The following is a 16,558-nucleotide window of genomic DNA, read 5'->3' on the forward strand; positions in this document are numbered from 1 at the left end:
CAGAGACCCTCTCCTTCTCCCGTGTCTCTGATGGCAGTTCCCTGACAATTGTGAACCTGGAAAAGGTAAAATTTTGTCTTCCCAACCTACAGGCTTTGGTTTTTGTTGAGGTGTCCCTTAACACAGCCACATTTGAGACTTGTGTTTTGAGCCTGCATGGATGTCCCTCATGCAGGCAGTGAGAAGATGAGAGGCTTAAAAGTCAAATGCCAACTCTAGCCAAGAAAGGGCATTGCATGTGAACTGTAGGTGTGGGAACCGCCCCTCCAAAAGCACCCTATTTCGACATTGTGTGTTTTGTTTATTGTTTATTTAGTTCATAAAATTTCCATACCACTTGATTGTAAAAATAATAATAAAACAACAAAATTAGCAGTAAAAACAGCTATTTAAAATATTCAAAAAAAATTTAAAATCAACAATGAGCTAAAAAAAAGATTAAAACATGCTTTGACATTCTACATATCTGGGTAGCCTTGTCTAAGCAAACAGGGTCTTAGCAGGCACTGAAAAGAGTACAATGAAGGCTGCTGGCTGATGTCAATAGGCAGGGATGCTGCCATAGGAAAAGGTCAATTTCTTATGAATATTTTGTGGCATCTGTAATCAAAGCAGTCAAGCAGGCATACAATATGTGGGGTAAGACAGTTTGCAGGTAAACTGGTCCCGAGTTGTTCAGGGCTTTATATACCAATAGTAACTCTTCGAACTTCGCCCAGCAACAAATTGGTAACCACTACAGGCCTCTGGACAAAGGTGTCCTTTGTTGACTGGGGTCTTAAGTCTTTGCCACAGCATTCTGCACTAACTGCAGCTTCTGGATCAAGCACAAGGAAAGCCCCGCATGCTGCACATTGCAGTAATCCAGTCTTGGCATGGCATATAGACAGTAGGGGAGCAGTGCTTCAGTGCCACCTCCTTCCAGGCAGATAAAGGAGCCCCCATAGCTAGCAAGCACCCATTCCCATGTATGCAACCAACCCTCAAATACTGGCCAGATCCTTTCTTGAAGGCTCACCCAGACAGCCGCCATTATGGTCAAGCCATCCATGCCAGCCACCAGGCAGAAGCAGCCACCATCAGTAGCATCTGTGGACCAGAATGCTCTCCAGCTTGGTTGCAGAAGGACGTTTTGCAACACTCAACAAAGGAATCCGGCCCCATCAGTTTGGAATAGATATCCTCGTAGCTGCTGCACATGGTCTCAGTGGCACAGCCTTTCTGAAAGGTCACAGTTCTGTTCTCTGGAAAAGAAGGAAGACAGGTTTTTTGGATTTTCTGAGGGCCATATTCCCTTCTGGGCAATCTTCTGAGGGCCACATGGCAGCAGTGGGTGGAGCCAGAGGGGAAGTGGGCGGGGAAACTAATGGAAGCTTCGCCTTGTAGGATGGGCTAGTTTCTACCCACACTTAAACAACCCTCTCTATTATCGAAGTTCAAGGACAGGCAAAATAAGAGAGAGACGTGGCCTATGGAGAGTTCTGTAGAGCATGAACTCTTAACCTCAGGGTTGTGGGTTTGAGTCCCACAAGGAGAAAGATTTCTGCATTGCGGTGGGGTTGGACTAAATGACCCTTGTGGTCCCTTCCAACTCTACAATTCTATGATTCTATGAAGGCCAAATAGAGATACAGTCGTAGCTTGGAAGTCAAACGGAATCCGTTCCAGAAGTCCATTCGAATTCCAAAACGTTCGAAAACCAAAGTGCAGCTTCTGAATCTTCTGCAGCCAATCGGAAGCCCCGGCGGATGTTCGGCTTCCAAAAATCAGTGCTTTTTTTCTGGGGGATGCATCCCCCTAAACATTTTGTGAATCTAACTTTGGCCTCATTGAGGGGCAGTCTTTCTTTCTTTCTTTCTTTCTTTCTTTCTTTCTTTCTTTCTTTCTTTCTTTCTTTTTAAAATGCTTTATTGAAATTAAAAAGAAATAACAAACAAAAATTCATCCAAAAAGTAAAAACAGTAATATGTGTTACATCAGATCACGATAAATTCTTCTTATGTCTATAATTTAAGAAGTATTTCAATATGAGTAGGAAAAAGAGAGTACCCCTAAACATTTCTTTAGAAAAAAAAGCGCTGCCAAAAATAGTTCACAAACCAGAACAGTCACTTCTGGGTTTGCAACGTTCAGGAGCCAAAACATTCAGGAACTAAGCTGTTTGAAAACCAAGGTACGACTGTACCTGGTGGCTCCCCACTCCTAAATTGGAGATTTTTAGAGCAGCGTAAAACCTGCATCACATTCCACCTATGGACACTAGAGGGCGAAATGGTCCTCTTATACTAAGACATTTCCTACAAGTAAAGAATGAGTGAGAAATTGAGGGGCCCTCCAAGAAACGACGTTTTATTGCAGGTGTATTCTGCAACATGTTCTCAACACAAGGATGGTGAATCTGTGGTGGATTTGCTCTGCGATGCCTCCTCAATGCTGCCACATCCTTGCTGTCCGGAGGGCCTTTAAAACTCAACCAAAGCAGGACAAAAATAAAGCTGAACGTTTGTGGCATAAATAGTTATGGAGATAGGCACTCATTGGAAGTGAAGCAGTGTGGTTTCCCCAAAACAGATGCAATGCTCAATCTTTTGAAACCGGGATAGCATGTGCAAACGCCTTGATAGCATCAGGAGCACAAATCAATACGGAGGTGCAATTAAAATAATGTCTTCAGAGGCCGTGAAATTGATCAGAATCTACATGCTTTTATGACGTTTACGGCATGTAATGCCTTAAGAGAGAATATTATGAAAATGATATACAGGTGGTACATGACCCCAGTCAAGCTAGCAAAAATCTATCACTTGCCCGATAATAAATGTTGGAAATGTAAGGAAACTGAAGGTACATTCTTTCACCTTTGGTGGACATGCCCTAGGATTAAGGCTTTCTGGGAAAAGATATATAATGAATTGAAAAAGGTATTTAAATATACCTTCCTGAAGAAACCAAAGGCCTTTCTCCTGGGCATTGTCGGCCAATTGGTGCAAAAGAAGGACAGAACTTTTTTTATGTATGCTACAACAGCAGCAAGAATACTAATCGCGAAGTATTGGAAGACACAAGATCTACCCACTCTGGAAGAATGGCAGATGAAGGTGATTGACTACATGGAACTGGCTGAGATGACTGGCAGAATCCAAGACCAGGGAGAAGAGTCAGTGAAAGAAGACTGGAAGAAATTTAAGGACTATTTAAAGAAATATTGTAAAATGAATGAATGTTAGAAAGATGTTGGATAGAAACTAAGTGGTTTCCAGCTGTAATGCTTTAGGAGACATGAAAAAAGGATTATAAATGGGTAAAAGTTTAATGGTAAGGATTTGCTGAACTAACAAATTGAACTGGAATACAAAGAAGGGAAGTATGAGGAGGTCGGAGGAAATAAGGGTATGGAAGTTATGTCATTGAAAATTAATGTGTGTTTTTAATTGTTTATTATTTTGTATGTTTATTTTTCATTTTTTTCTTATATCCAATTTTTTAAAATAAATATCTTATATAAAAAAAACCAGAATCTACATGATTCACTGTGGCAGGCTTATCTGGGATCAGGGCGACCTAAACCCTTTGCTTTGGTGCTTTATACACGTCTGATGTTGAAGAGGCACACCTAATCCATCCAAAAAGGAGAATTGTTAGGAGACCCCCCCTCCAATCACCCTCACAGGACTACAATTCCCAGAGTGGCACGAGTAAAATGGTTGGTTGTTAAAACCACTTTTAAATCCATGGCGTGGATGGTACAAAAGCAAGAATCTCCTGTCCTCAAAGGAACCCGGCTCCTTGTGTCTCTGCATGAATAACCGAGTTCAGATGTGAATAAAAGAAGGGACACCAAGAACAGTGACTCACACAGAGAAGCGATGGGGCACCTCCCCTGAGAACAGGTCACTTGGCTGTATCCTCTCTGTCAGGAGTTATTTCCTACCTGATGGAGAGGTGTTGCAGAATTAATTGCTCCTGGCACAGTGTTACCTCGGTTTTCGAACGTAATCCATTCCGGAAGACCGTTTGACTTCCAAAGCGTTTGAAAACCAAGGCACAAAGGGCATTCTGCAAATTCAATGGAGAAAAAAGCTCAGCAGAAGCCGTTCGACTTCCGAGGCATGTTCGAAAACGGAAGCATTTACTTCTGGGTTTTTGGGTTTTCAGCATTCAAAACTGAAAAGTTCAGCTTCTGAGACGATCAAAAACCGAGGTACCACTGTAGATACTGATTGGGAGGGATCAGAGCCGGAACAAAGATGTAATAAATAACTTCCTCTGTGTATGGAGACTCTCCTTGTTTAAGGTAATTTCACATGGCCCTCAAGCAGTGTATCCCAAAGGATGGATTCCTGTAGCAGCAGTTTTTCTGATCCATGCTTCTCTCTAACTCTTTGAGATAAGGAGCTGCCCCCTCTTTAGCATCTGATCAGGCCAACAGGCATAATAATAATAATAATAATAATAATAATAATAATAATAATAATAAATTTTATTTATATCCCGCCCTCCCCAGCGGGCTCAGGGCGGCTAACAACAATAAAATAATACAACAGTCTAAAATCATTTCATTGTAAAATTAATTCAAATCAAATTGATGGCAACCATGATGGCATGCTTCCCAGTCCTCTGTACATGCACCCTTGCCGCTTTCTTACCTCTGTCGATGACGCGTACACATTGATCCATGACTCCTGTGCAATTTAAAACTTGCAGTCTGTCCTGAGCGCACTCCCCATGCCCGGACTCCTGGCAGGTATAGCATTGCAGCCCATTGGGCTGTCCGGAAGTTATGACTGTAGAGTAAAAAAGGGGGGGGGACTTTAGTGATGATCTATTCAATTTCTAAAATAACTTTTCTCCAAAGTGCCTCAAGGCAACTTACAGAAATGATGGGTTTTATGTAATGCTGCACCAGCGGGGTTCTGCTGGCCCCCTCCTTTGCGCTGGGCTCAACACTCAACACCCCCCCCCCCCGATGATGCTACATCATACACATGAAGTCACGGAATCGTAGAGTTGGAAAGGACGCCATGGGTCATCTAGCCCAACCCCCTGCAATGCAGGAATCTCATCTAAAGCATCCCTTACAGAATAGTGCATGCAATGCGCACCAGTGAGTGATATGTGCTGGACCCCCCCCTCAATCTTGGGCACAAGACAGCACCTCTATCTTCTGAAAAAAATGAGTACAATTTTTACCTAAATTAAACATTCCGTGGATTTCCTATTTTTCAAAATATGAATTTGGAAGAGGCGCAACGACTCTCCTGCAACTCTCCTGCTCATTGCCATGGGGCTTGTGCTGGGGGACTTTCCTGCAGACTGTGTCCCAGATTGTTATTATCTGGCATACAGGCGGGATCCTACACCCAGGCGGTACCTACCTGACAGAAGGTTATCAGAGCACGGCAACTGTCATTTACCTGGGAAGCTCCTGTTGTTGCAGTTGGAACTGCTGCAGACCTTTTGCTCAACAAAGGCAAAATCTCTCCCGATCTGGTACGCCACCAGTGTGTCCTTAAAGGAACTGCCTCCACATCCCTTTATGATGGGTTCTGTTTCTTCACCTGGAGAAGCAATCATCAGGTGATGTCCACACAGAACAGGACCATTTTTGGATTTAAGAAATGCAGCTAGTAGATTGTTTTCCAATGGACACTCCACTTTTAACTCCATCTATTATCTCACTAAATATATATTACAGCTTCTCCATATACTGCGTATGTTTAAATTTGCATGGTGGGTGTTATTTTGCTGTTCCGTGGAACAGCTTCCACAGTATCCACTGCACTGAGGCACTGTTCCTTTTTTACAATTAGCTGGAAGTGCAGTAAAAACAGATTTCACACAGAACTTGGTATAGTTCTATATTATCCAGCAATGCCAATGGCCAAGATCCACCTATGTCTACTCAAAAGTAAGCCCCTTTCAGCAAAGGTCACTTGTAATTTGAAGTTTCCAGTTACCTGGCTCCACTCATTTCATTGCACTGATATGTGTTAGTGGTGCATTGCCCCTTAATTGCCCCATATTTGTCAGTTTCCGTTCCCCACTGTAGCGGAGGAGAGTAGCAAATTATTTGCTTCCTGTTTTTTCTTTCCTTTCTTTTATGGCTAAATAGCTCTCTTTCACTATAAAAGGAGTATAAAAATATGCAAATAAATTGGTAATTAAACTACTGACACACCAAGCAGGAAACAGAAGCCCTCTAACAAGGGGCAATTTATCATGAATCCAGCGGGAAGAAGTAAAATGGTGAGAACAAAAAAAAGAAAGCATTTAATTAAAGGAACAGTTGCCTCTAAAGGTTTTCACAGTGCTTTGCCTGTCCAGCCTAGAAAGACCAGCTCTGCAATTGCATTTTATTGCAAAACACACACAGTCTTAAAAACATAGGAGAGCAACTCAGAAAACCTTGAAACATGTTTTTCCAACACCATGTGCAACATTGGCAATGGTGATTACTCAGCAGGTTGCGGTTGCAGAGTTTTCCCTGCACCTATTGGCTAGTGACCATCACATCCTTAGCGATGCCTTAGTCTCTCCTATCCCCGTGCCTGTGCGCTTTGAATGCTTTGGTACCCACTTGGCAATACCTGGCAGGAGGCGCTGGGAGATCTGCACGCACTGGTCTTCACTCCCATAGCATGGCTCTGTGGGCGCATTGTGGCCACATTCAGCTGCGCTCCCGATGCAGGTTTGACACTGCACACCATTTTTTGATCCATTTCCATGAACTGTTGGAAGCAACAGTGAGCAGCAGGGGGAGAGACAGAGATCATCAGATTCCAGCCCTTTCGCCACCTGAGGCAAAATGGAAATTGCCACCTACTGCCCCCCTCTCACCCACATGCCCACCATTTCTGCCGCCTCCTCCCAGCTCTCAGCAAACTTGGCAAAAGCCAGAGCACTCCTCAAAACATTGCCATTCAGCTCTCCCCGCCCCAGGGAGGGGTCACCTGATCAGCAACATGGCGTGCAGGAACACCCTGGCTGTCACCAAACTCAGCAGGAGCCAGGGTGCTCCTCAAAGCATTCCACCTGGGGAAGATAAGCAGCAACACTGTGTGCTGTAACACCTCCCTCTTGGCAGCAGAAGAGGTGGGGTGGGCAGAATGCCACCTCCTGCACTTCTGCCACCTGAGGCGGACCTTCACCCTACTTCATGGGCAGGCCGGCTCTGTCACATCCCCTAACTGGAGGCCCTTCTCTGTGGTGTTCCCTCTGGCAGATGATGTATGAGGGTGAGAAAATGGGCCTTTTCTGTAGTATGTGGAATACTATCCCCATGAAGGCTTGCCGGGCACCAACACTGATAACTTTTCAGTGTTAACCTTTTTCTTTGCAGCAGTTGGCGATTGGTTTCTTTTTCCTTGGGGAGCTGTTCTGTGGTGGCCAGACCTACATTAGGGGGATGGAGGGGTTGGGTTGCAAGTTCTCCATTGATTTCAGCATGTTGTCTACTCAGAGTAGGACCGGCTTTGGATGCAACGCAATAGGTTTTGGCTTTCAATTGTTTTGTTTTTCATGTTCTGTATAGCTTGCTTTGCTCTGTCACTTTGAGACACTTGTGCAAAGAGGAGAACATGAAGAAGAAGAAGAAGAAGAAGAAGAAGAAGAAGAAGAAGAAGAAGAAGAAGAAGAAGAAGAAGAAGAAGTTGAAGTTTTATTTTTAGGAATTCATTAAGGAAAATGTTCCATCAGCACAAATATTCCAGCTTGCTCTGACAGAACATTATGCCCTCTCCTGCCCCTGAATACTATTGTGCCCCCCGCAGATTGCAAGCCAATTTCACGGAGCACACCAAGGGAAGGGAGGGGAAGCCCCACTCTGCTAGCAGAAGTCCTTGCATGGACTTCCACTAGCGGGACTAATTAGTTGGATAGGTGACTAAGTATATATATATATACTGTTGCTATATCTGTATTGTCCCTGTTATACCTAATTGCAAATTCAAATGTATCCCTATCATGTTTTATGACTTCCTTGATATTGTATGTGGGCTGGAACTGGTCTGTGACCGAAATAATAAATTCATTCATTCATTCATTAGTTGAATAGGATTATTATTATTATTATTATTTATTACTGGCAAAGACCTGAGGTGATGTTTTCATGAAAGTGTTTATCACTGCCCCCAACATAGCCTCACGGCTAAATTCAGATCACATCAACATGGGCATGCACCATTTCTGTACCACATACCATCACGTGTCAGAGGCTGGCATAGATCGAATGAGCAACAAAACATCGACCAGCTTAAAGATCCCCTGTTCCATTTCTGATAGCGGCGGCACAAATTCGAGTTGCTGCAGCCCACTTTCACCGTTCCTGCATCCACTGCAAACAGAAGATCAAACAAAGGAGTTAACCCATTGCCAGCGTAGGGTGCTATTGCAAGTGTCATTTTAGATTTGCAAAGGATGTTATGTCTGGTCCAGGACCAGTGTAAATAATTTTGTAAATAAACTCAAAGAAGAATAAGAAGTGGGGCCTTGAAATTCCCCACTGCTGGTGAGCAGACTGGCAGGTGCACAAGTCCCCTGGTCAGTTTTCACCTCTGCGGTGAGATGTACTTTAATTAAAGTACAGGTATTTTTTTACGTTATAGCAAGTATTTAAATTACGGAAAATGCTTGAATTATGGGACTAAGCTGTCTCAGCCAGAGGACCACATTCTCGGTAACCTTCCACAGGTCACATGCCAGCGGTGGATCGGGCGAGAGGCAAAAGTGAGTGGAGAAGCAAAGGCAAATTTCCCCTTTGTACAGTAGGCAAGTTTCTGCATGCATTCACGCACCCTTCGTTGTCCTCCACCCGGGGAAGCATTATCAGGGTCCAAGGACACATTCCAGCAAGGCAGACACACTCAAGCATAGTCTGGAAGGGCTGTAGCCTGAGAACAGTTGCAAGAGCCAAACAGAGAGCGTTGGAGACTCACATTCACCCCCTGAGGCTGAGATTCCCTACTGCTGCTCTATAGCCTGCCATGACAGATGCTCAGAGGCCTGCTGCTCAATGATCCTGGAGCAATGCAGAGCATCTTGCTCAACCCCATTTCCTCACCAGACATTGGCCAGATGCTGCCTCTTGTTAAATTTTGAGGAATGTGCATAGAGAGGCATGAGCCCCAATCAAATGGTCGCTAATGCACTTCTGATCTCCTGTCACTGTCTGAATAAGTGTCCACCTGTCCCTATTTTCCAGGGACAGTCCCAGATTTACAGAAGCCATCCTGGTTTCTGATTTGGTACCCAAATGTCCCTCTTTCTCTTAGGATGTCCTTATTTTCATCGGAGAAATGTTGGAGGATATGGGGTTATGCAATCCCCAAGCCAAGAGCCAGTGTGGTGTGGTGGTTAAAAGCGGTAGACTCGTAATCTGGTGAACCGGGTTCGCGTCTCCGCTCCTCCACATGCAGCCGCTGGGTGACCTTGGGCTAGTCACACTTCTTTGAAGTCTCTCAGCCCCACTCACCTCACAGAGTGTTTGTTGTAGGGGAGGAAGGGAAAGGAGAATGTAGGCCGCTTTGAGAATCCTCAGGGTAGTGAAAAAGCAGAATGTCAAATCCAAACTCTTCTATACAACCTTTAGAAGGCAGCCCTGTCTAGGGTAGGTTTTTTTTTTTAATGTTTAACTTTTTATTATTATGTTTATATATTGAAAGCTGCCCAGAGCATAATGAATGTTAGAATGATGCTGGTTTAGAAATTAAGTGGATTACAGTTGTAAGGATTAAGTTAAAAGAAAAGAAAGGTTAAAAATTAGATAAATTTAAGGGTGAGGATTTGCTGAATTAAAATTTGAAATTGGAATGCAGAAAGGGGAGGTATGAGGAGGTCGGAGAAGTAAGTTATAAGAAAATAAGGGTTTGAAATTATACTTGTTCTTTTTTTGTGTGTGTTTGTTTGTATTGTTGTGTTTGTCTGTATAATTTGTGAAACTTTAATAAATATTTTATTTAAAAGAAAGAAAGAAAGAAAGAAAGCTGCCCAGAGCAGCTGGAGCAACCCAGTCAGGTGGGTGGGGTATAAATAATAAAATTATTACTATTACTATTATTATTATTATTATGGAATGGGACATCCCTATTTTCATCGGAGGAATGTTGGAGGGTATGCACTTACAACCAGCGTAGTCCTTGGTCTCAATGAAGCAAGCGTCTTGAGACTGTTCACAAACCTCCACTTCGTTCTTTGCACACTTCCCGTTCTTGCTCAAGCACTTCTGGCATGTCAAGCTGTCAGCTGGAGAAAGACACAAAGATAATGTCTGCTTTTTCCATGCTACGTTAACCTGCGCTGGGGATGCACAGGCCCTCTCAGGGGCCCAGAGAGGCTGCTTCCAGCTTTTGATATGCTAAGTCTTAAGAACAGCTAGTAGTAGCTCGTTCATATAGTTAAATGATTTCATCGAAGGCATAAGCTTATGCCATCTGAACGGACATATTTCTCTTTATACTATATTTGCACCGGTCTGTCATCACCCTGCTTTTATGGGCTGTCTCCCAAGCTTCTAAAGGTGGGGGAAAGGAAGAGGGGCAGGAATAAAAAATAGGGGGATCCATATCTGTAGTAAGTGACTTGAAGAGGAAGAAAGGTCCCTGTGTGTGTGACAGTTGTAGTCTTCTGTGGACAGGGGGGAAAGCGAAGGGAGGAACTGGGGAAGAGGCAGGTGGAATTGGGTTAAAAGTGGCATTTGGAGGAATGGGATGTAAGGAGGAAGGGAGGACAGTTTCAGGGCTCTGGGTAAGAACTGCTTGTCAGTTTCTTCCTCCTTAGTCTCAAATTCCTCTAAGAAATTCCTCTAAGGAAGAAGAAATGTATGAGCAAAAGCTGGCTTAGTTGCCCCTGCCTGTCATTGCCTCTGACTCTTCCTGTATTGGGCTCTAGCGCCACCCACTGTTGGGCTCCTTGCCTTCTGCCCTACCAGTCCAATGCAAACCAACCACCACTTCTGCTTCAACTAATGTTTCAACCCCGCCCCTCTGGTCTTGGTGGGATCTGGGCTCAATGACAGCTTCAGTCTTATGCACCATCTGAGAGTAAGCACTGTGAGTGCTGCTTCTGGAAAAGAAAAAAGTAACATGCATATGATTGCATTGTAAAGTTAGCTATATGGCGGTCGAACAAATTTACTGTGGCTTTTGCAAACTAAAGTTGAAAGCTCAAATTTTGTGGGGGGTGGGGAGAGCTGGAATAGAGGAGCCCTTAATAAAATCCAATGGCCCCTTTCTCCGGCCCACAAGTTTTAGCCATATTTATGACCCCCATCAAACCTCTCCATTCTGAAAGAAATCAGCCCTGAGTGCTCACTGGAAGGACAGATCGTGAAGCTGAGGCTCCAAGACTTTGGCCACCTCATGAGAAGAGAAGACTCCCTGGAAAAGACCCTGATGATGGGAAAGATGGAGGGCACAAGGAGAAGGGGACGACTGAGGACGAGATGGTTGGGTGGTATTCTCGAAGCTACCAGCATGAGTTTGACCAAACTGCGGGAGGCAGACAGGAGTGCCTGGCGTGCTCTGGTCCAGGGGGTCACAAAGAGTCGGACACGACTAAACGACTAAACAACAACAACCTATAGCTGGTGACACAGGAAGTCCTATTGAGTTCAATGGGACATACTCTCATTTTAATGTATATAGGATTTCAGCCTAAGCGAGACAACACATAAGGTAAGGGGGATGAAGCTATTCTGCCCCTTCCTCCGTAATCTAAGTACCACAAAAGTCCACTTCTAGAGGGCTAGAGAATTAAATGCAATATATTGCATAGCTGCATATCTTTCACTCAGCTCTTCCTGACAGTAAATGCAATATATTGCATAGCTGCATATCTTTCAGTCAGCTCTTCCTGACAGTAAATGCAATATATTGCATAGCTGCATATCTTTCAGTCAGCTCTTCCTGACAGTAAGAGCTGTTCGACAGTGGAATTTGCTGCCAAGGAGTGTGGTGGAGTCTCCTTCTTTGGAGGTCTTTAAGCAGAGGCTTGACAACCATATGTCAGGAGTGCTCTGATGGTGTTTCCTGCTTGGCAGGGGGTTGGATTCGATGGCCCTTGTGGTCTTTTCCAACTCTATGATTCTATGATTCTATGATTCTATGATTCAGACATGTTAGTCCCCATCCACCTGAACTGCCCTCTATGCAAAGTGCTCTCAATAGATCAACCCACTCAGTTCCCACATCACACAATGTGCACATGCAGCCGGATGCACCTGAAACTTACCTGCGCCGAGGCAGAATATGAAGATCACAAGGGACACCTGAAACTTCATGGCAGCGTTGATGTTCAGATGAGGAGCAGCAAACCTGGCGTGCTTCAGAGGTGAGGGCTTGTCAGGGAGCTGACTTCAGAAACATAGAATGAAGCTTGGGCAAGGATGTGTTTGAAACCTTCAGAACAGGAGATGATGAAGGGAAGAGCTGGAAAGAACAGGGGGAAACCGGCGCTTCAGGTCTTTTATTGTGGGAAGGAAGAGCGCTGCAAAGACGCACAGATGACTCTGTCCGTAAGCCAATGATACAAATTTGCATTCAAGCACCAATTTATTGATTGACTTCAATTATATCCTGCTCTTCCAATCCAAGGAGCCCAGGGTGGCAAACAGATATACAATTTAAAAACAATGCAAAAAAAAACATTTTAGAACAGTTGGTGACATTCTAAAAACAATTGCAGTTAAAAACAAAGCAGTTACAATTAAAAACATGCTTCCAATCAATGGTCTTGAGGTTGCCAAGTATAGTATTCTTCAGCCACCAAATGCCTGGGTAAACAGGACTGTTTTTAGATTCCTCCTGAAAGTTGGTAATAATGGAGACAGGTACACTGCACCAGGGGGGTCATTCCACAACCAAGGAACCACCACTGTAAAGGGCCTTTTAGATGCATAGATCAGTGTTTCCCAACCTTTTTTGGGCAAAGGCACACTTGTTTCATGAAAAAAATCTCGAGGCACACCACCATTACAGCCCCGTGACGTCAGCGCGCAGCGTCATGCCGGGAGGGACATGAATTGCTAGCAAATTACATAATCACCTCCTTGAGGGCTGGCTCATCTTCTCCGAAGGCAGAACCCCATTAATTAACAGCACAGACTCACACCATAGCCAAGACGAGGGGGGAAAACCTCAGTCATGCACAGTCATGCACATGTGGGGGCTAAATGAGGACGAAGACCGGGCAGAGAGCAGGGTTCAAATCACCCCACCTGGCCAGGACAATCCCTGGGTGCTCCCTTGGGCCACTCGCCTGACCCACCTCGCAGGGCTGTTGTTGCAAGGATAACACGGGGAGAACCACGCGCGCCCCCGGGAGCTCCTTGGAGGAGAAAGCGGGCGATGAATGCAATGCACGAAATATATGAGAGGCGACCAGGTTTTGCAGGTGAGGGGCCCCCGCCAGCCTCCGCTTCCAACACCCGGCGCAACGATGCCGAAGTTTCCCCCTGGGCTCGGCTCGGGGAGCAGCGCTGCTCCCCCCCGGCTCCCCTTCGCCCTCCCGGCTCTCTCTGCCGCCCGCTGGGGACCCCCCTCACCTGCCAAGTCCGGAGCGCCGGTGGAGGTTGCATGCATGCATACAGGGCGCCGCGTTGCCATTGCATTGCACTGCACTCCATGCAACGCCTGCATGCATGCATTGCCTTGCACGCCCGCCGAGGGGTCTCCCCGCGGTCCGATGCGTCCCCTCCAGCGCGGATGCAGCATTGCAAAAATAAACCCCCCCCGACGCAGCCCTACCTGGGGGGCAGCCTCCGCCTCCGCCGCTCCGCCTCCGCGGGGATCCCCGGGCTCCATCCTGCCGCCCGATCTCCACGGGGGCGCAGGCAGGCTGCGCGGGGTCTGCACGGAAGAGCCCCTGCCCGCCCGGCCGCCGCCGCTGCGCTCATTCCATGGTCGGGAGAAGAGCGCTTCAAACAAAACGCCCGGCCCGCCAGGCCATGCTGGGAAACGTAGTTTGCGCACCCCGCGCGGGCGCGGAGCCCAAGGGCGAGGGGACTACAGATCCCGGCAGCCCCCGCGCCGGGGACGGAGGGGGAGAGGCCGGGTGCAGGGATGGAGGGACGGGTGGGCGAGCGAGTGAGTGAGTGGCAGCCGCCAAGCCTTGGCCGAGAGCCAGGAAGGGCCTCCCCGGAGGAGGGAGGTGCAGAGCGGGAGGGAGGGAGGGAACCCCAGGGGTCATCTAGTGACGGCGCCCCAATCGAAAATTTGACTTAAAAAAAAAAAAATCTTTCGAATTTTTAAATTTTTCCCGCGGCACACCAGGCAACATCTCGCGGCACACTAGTGTGCCGCGGAACAGTGGTTGGGAAACACTGGCATAGATGCATCTGGGCAAATTAAGATGCCGGATTGCTGAGGTCTTTTTACAACAGGGAGGGTACATGGAAATGACCCAGGGGGGTCACCCTCTAACAGCACCCCCAACAGGGAAATCCAGTTTCCCAGCTAATTTTCATCACCCTCCTTACAGAACTTGGGATGGAGAAAGTTCCCAGCAGTTGCTATCTCAAATAAGAGATGTTGAGCTAGCAACACCTGTCCATTTCAGACTCAGGTGGTACCTGTTTACTTAAGATTTATGAAGAGGGAAAAATTGGATTCAGTTTGCATCTGAAGGCAAAACTAATCATACTCTGTGAAACAATATGCATTCCGAAAACCAATCACCCTTCCACATTTTAATTTTACAATGCGATTCTGCAAAAATGCATATGCTAAAGTGTACATTCACTAATGCGCTTATTAGTGAAGCTAACATACTAAAATGTGGCTGGGTTTTCTATTTGCAGACTGTTATAGAAATGCAGAGAACTGAATTTAAGAGTGGGGAAACAGGAAACTATAATTGGCCAATTTGCCTATCCCCACTTACACAGTTTAAATTAAATAAAGAGGGTGATTTCTTCTAAGTTTTATCCAGAACAGACCCATTGAAATTAACGGACTTAATGTGATCATGCCAATTAATTTCAGTGTCTGCTCTGAGTAAAACTTAACAGGATACCACCCAATGCTACTGAAAATGACTTAATCGCTGGTCAGCTCCACCCCAACACTTACCAGTTGTGGTTGATTTTTGCAGAGGCACAAATGGATCTGCCTGCAGGTCAGTCTCATTGCCTTGTGGTTCATATGCTGTTATGTGCTTATCCCAAACCCATCTCCGTGCCTTATCTTCTGCCTCCCATCCACACAGGGGCCTGGCCATCTGGCCCACACCCCTTCCTCCCTGTCATCAATGCCACTCCCACACTTTCATTAATCGAGAACGTTTATCATATCCAAATATGACCGAGTTCACTGCACCAAGTTGGAACATGTCATTTCTGAGGAACTGGATTGTTGCAACACGTGCTGCCACTTGGCCAACACACGAGGATTGGGAAGTCTGGGCAATCTTGAAAAACCTCATCAGAACAGTTTCTGTTTAGCAGCCACAGACCAACAGTCATTAATTATCCAACTCTCTTTCTAGCGGCCTTAAAATGTAAACCAAGGTCAGGGGCCCAGTGTGGCCCTCATGGTGTTGCAGGATTACAGAAGTTGGCCAACCCTTCTATTAGACAGACTGAGGCAAAGACCTCAGGTGGTGGGGTGGACATGTAAAAGGGTAAAGTGGTATTGGGAAATGATCTATAATGAATTGAAAAAAATGTTTAAAAGTACTTTCCCAATAAAAGTACTTTGGGGATAATTCAGACTGAAATCCCCAGGTGTCAAAAAATGGATGCAACAACTGTGGCTTGTGTTTTGTTAGCCCCAAAATGGAAAACGAGCGAGGTCCCAACCAAAGAAGAATGGCAACTTAAGTTGACAGAATACGCACAACTTGCAGACTTCACATAGAGAATAAGAGAACAAGAAGAACGTGTGTTTAGAGAAGATTGGAAAACATTTATTGAATATATGGAAAATAATTGTGTACAGCTGAAAACGCTGGCCACATTAAGATAAATTCAACAGTGCAAAGCAAATAAGTTTTGATGGATGCAATAATGGAAAACTGATTGGTATAGTTTTTGTAAAATATGCAAGGATTTAAGATATGTAAAATGAACCATGGAAAGAGAAGAAGCGGTGCCATTGATATCTTAAGGATGTAAAATGAGTATTTGAAATTGAAAAACAGAAAATTTAATCCAGAGGTGAGGCCCTTCACCTCCATTTCTTCCCCTGCTCTAGGAAGAGCGAGGCAATCGGGGTAAGGTGGCCATCTAAGTGCTTGTGTCACCATCAGTTTTTGCTCTAGCAGTTAATTGTGTCTAAAATTGTGTCTAAAATTAGGGCCTCGTCAGTGCCGACAGTACTAAAGCAGAGGCAGAAGTGAAATCCCCAAAAAATGTAAGCTGGGAGGGAGGCCCCTGGTGCAGGTAGCGCAGATCATGTAACACCAATAAATCAATTTGTAAAAGACGTTCTTAATAACTTTTTGGCGTGTGTGCCCTATGTCATCTACAAATAAATTACAGCAAAAAGTAGTGTGTTTAGCTCATCTGTGATGAACAGGGCCTTTGCGGAACTATTTGGTATCTGAGGTGAAGGACAAAATAGTGCCT

General features: G+C 45.3%; 1 protein-coding gene across 2 annotated transcripts; it reads right to left on the reverse strand.

Annotated features, from left to right (window-relative positions):
* Window positions 1-288: 288 nt before the first annotated feature.
* Window positions 289-15,556, reverse strand: LOC310712478 (phospholipase A2 inhibitor NAI-like). 2 transcript variants are annotated; one of them, XM_083515581.1, is made up of 8 exons: window positions 15,063-15,504; window positions 12,226-12,422; window positions 10,120-10,239; window positions 8,198-8,332; window positions 6,588-6,728; window positions 5,415-5,558; window positions 4,647-4,784; window positions 289-1,244 (listed from the first exon to the last, which is right to left on the reverse strand). In XM_083515581.1, exons 2-8 carry the CDS (start codon window positions 12,272-12,274, stop codon window positions 1,039-1,041), a joined length of 933 nt encoding a protein of 310 aa, XP_083371707.1. In that variant the 5' UTR covers window positions 12,275-12,422; window positions 15,063-15,504; the 3' UTR covers window positions 289-1,038. The 2 variants fall into 2 exon arrangements, with proteins under 2 accessions (XP_083371707.1, XP_083371708.1); XM_083515582.1 differs by lacking the exon at window positions 8,198-8,332 and having other exon boundaries at window positions 15,063-15,556.
* Between the last annotated feature and the right edge of the window lie 1,002 nt (window positions 15,557-16,558).

The sequence above is a fragment of the Podarcis liolepis genome (assembly GCF_965112155.1).
Source record: "Podarcis liolepis genome assembly, chromosome: 7".
Classification (NCBI taxonomy): domain Eukaryota; kingdom Metazoa; phylum Chordata; class Lepidosauria; order Squamata; family Lacertidae; genus Podarcis; species Podarcis liolepis.

What these genes read in the sequence shown, in the direction of transcription:
- LOC310712478 (XM_083515581.1), bottom strand. Translation starts at nt 12,274, where the DNA reads ATGAAGTTTCAGGTGTCCCTTGTGATCTTCATATTCTGCCTCGGCGCA. An exon ending in CATATTCTGCCTCGGCGCAG is followed by an intron (nt 10,240 to 12,225) that starts GTAAGTTTCAGG and finishes GTCTTTCTCCAG; the next exon opens with CTGACAGCTTGACATGCCAG. An exon ending in TGTACGCGTCATCGACAGAG is followed by an intron (nt 1,245 to 4,646) that starts GTAAGAAAGCGG and finishes CTTCTTTTCCAG; the next exon opens with AGAACAGAACTGTGACCTTT.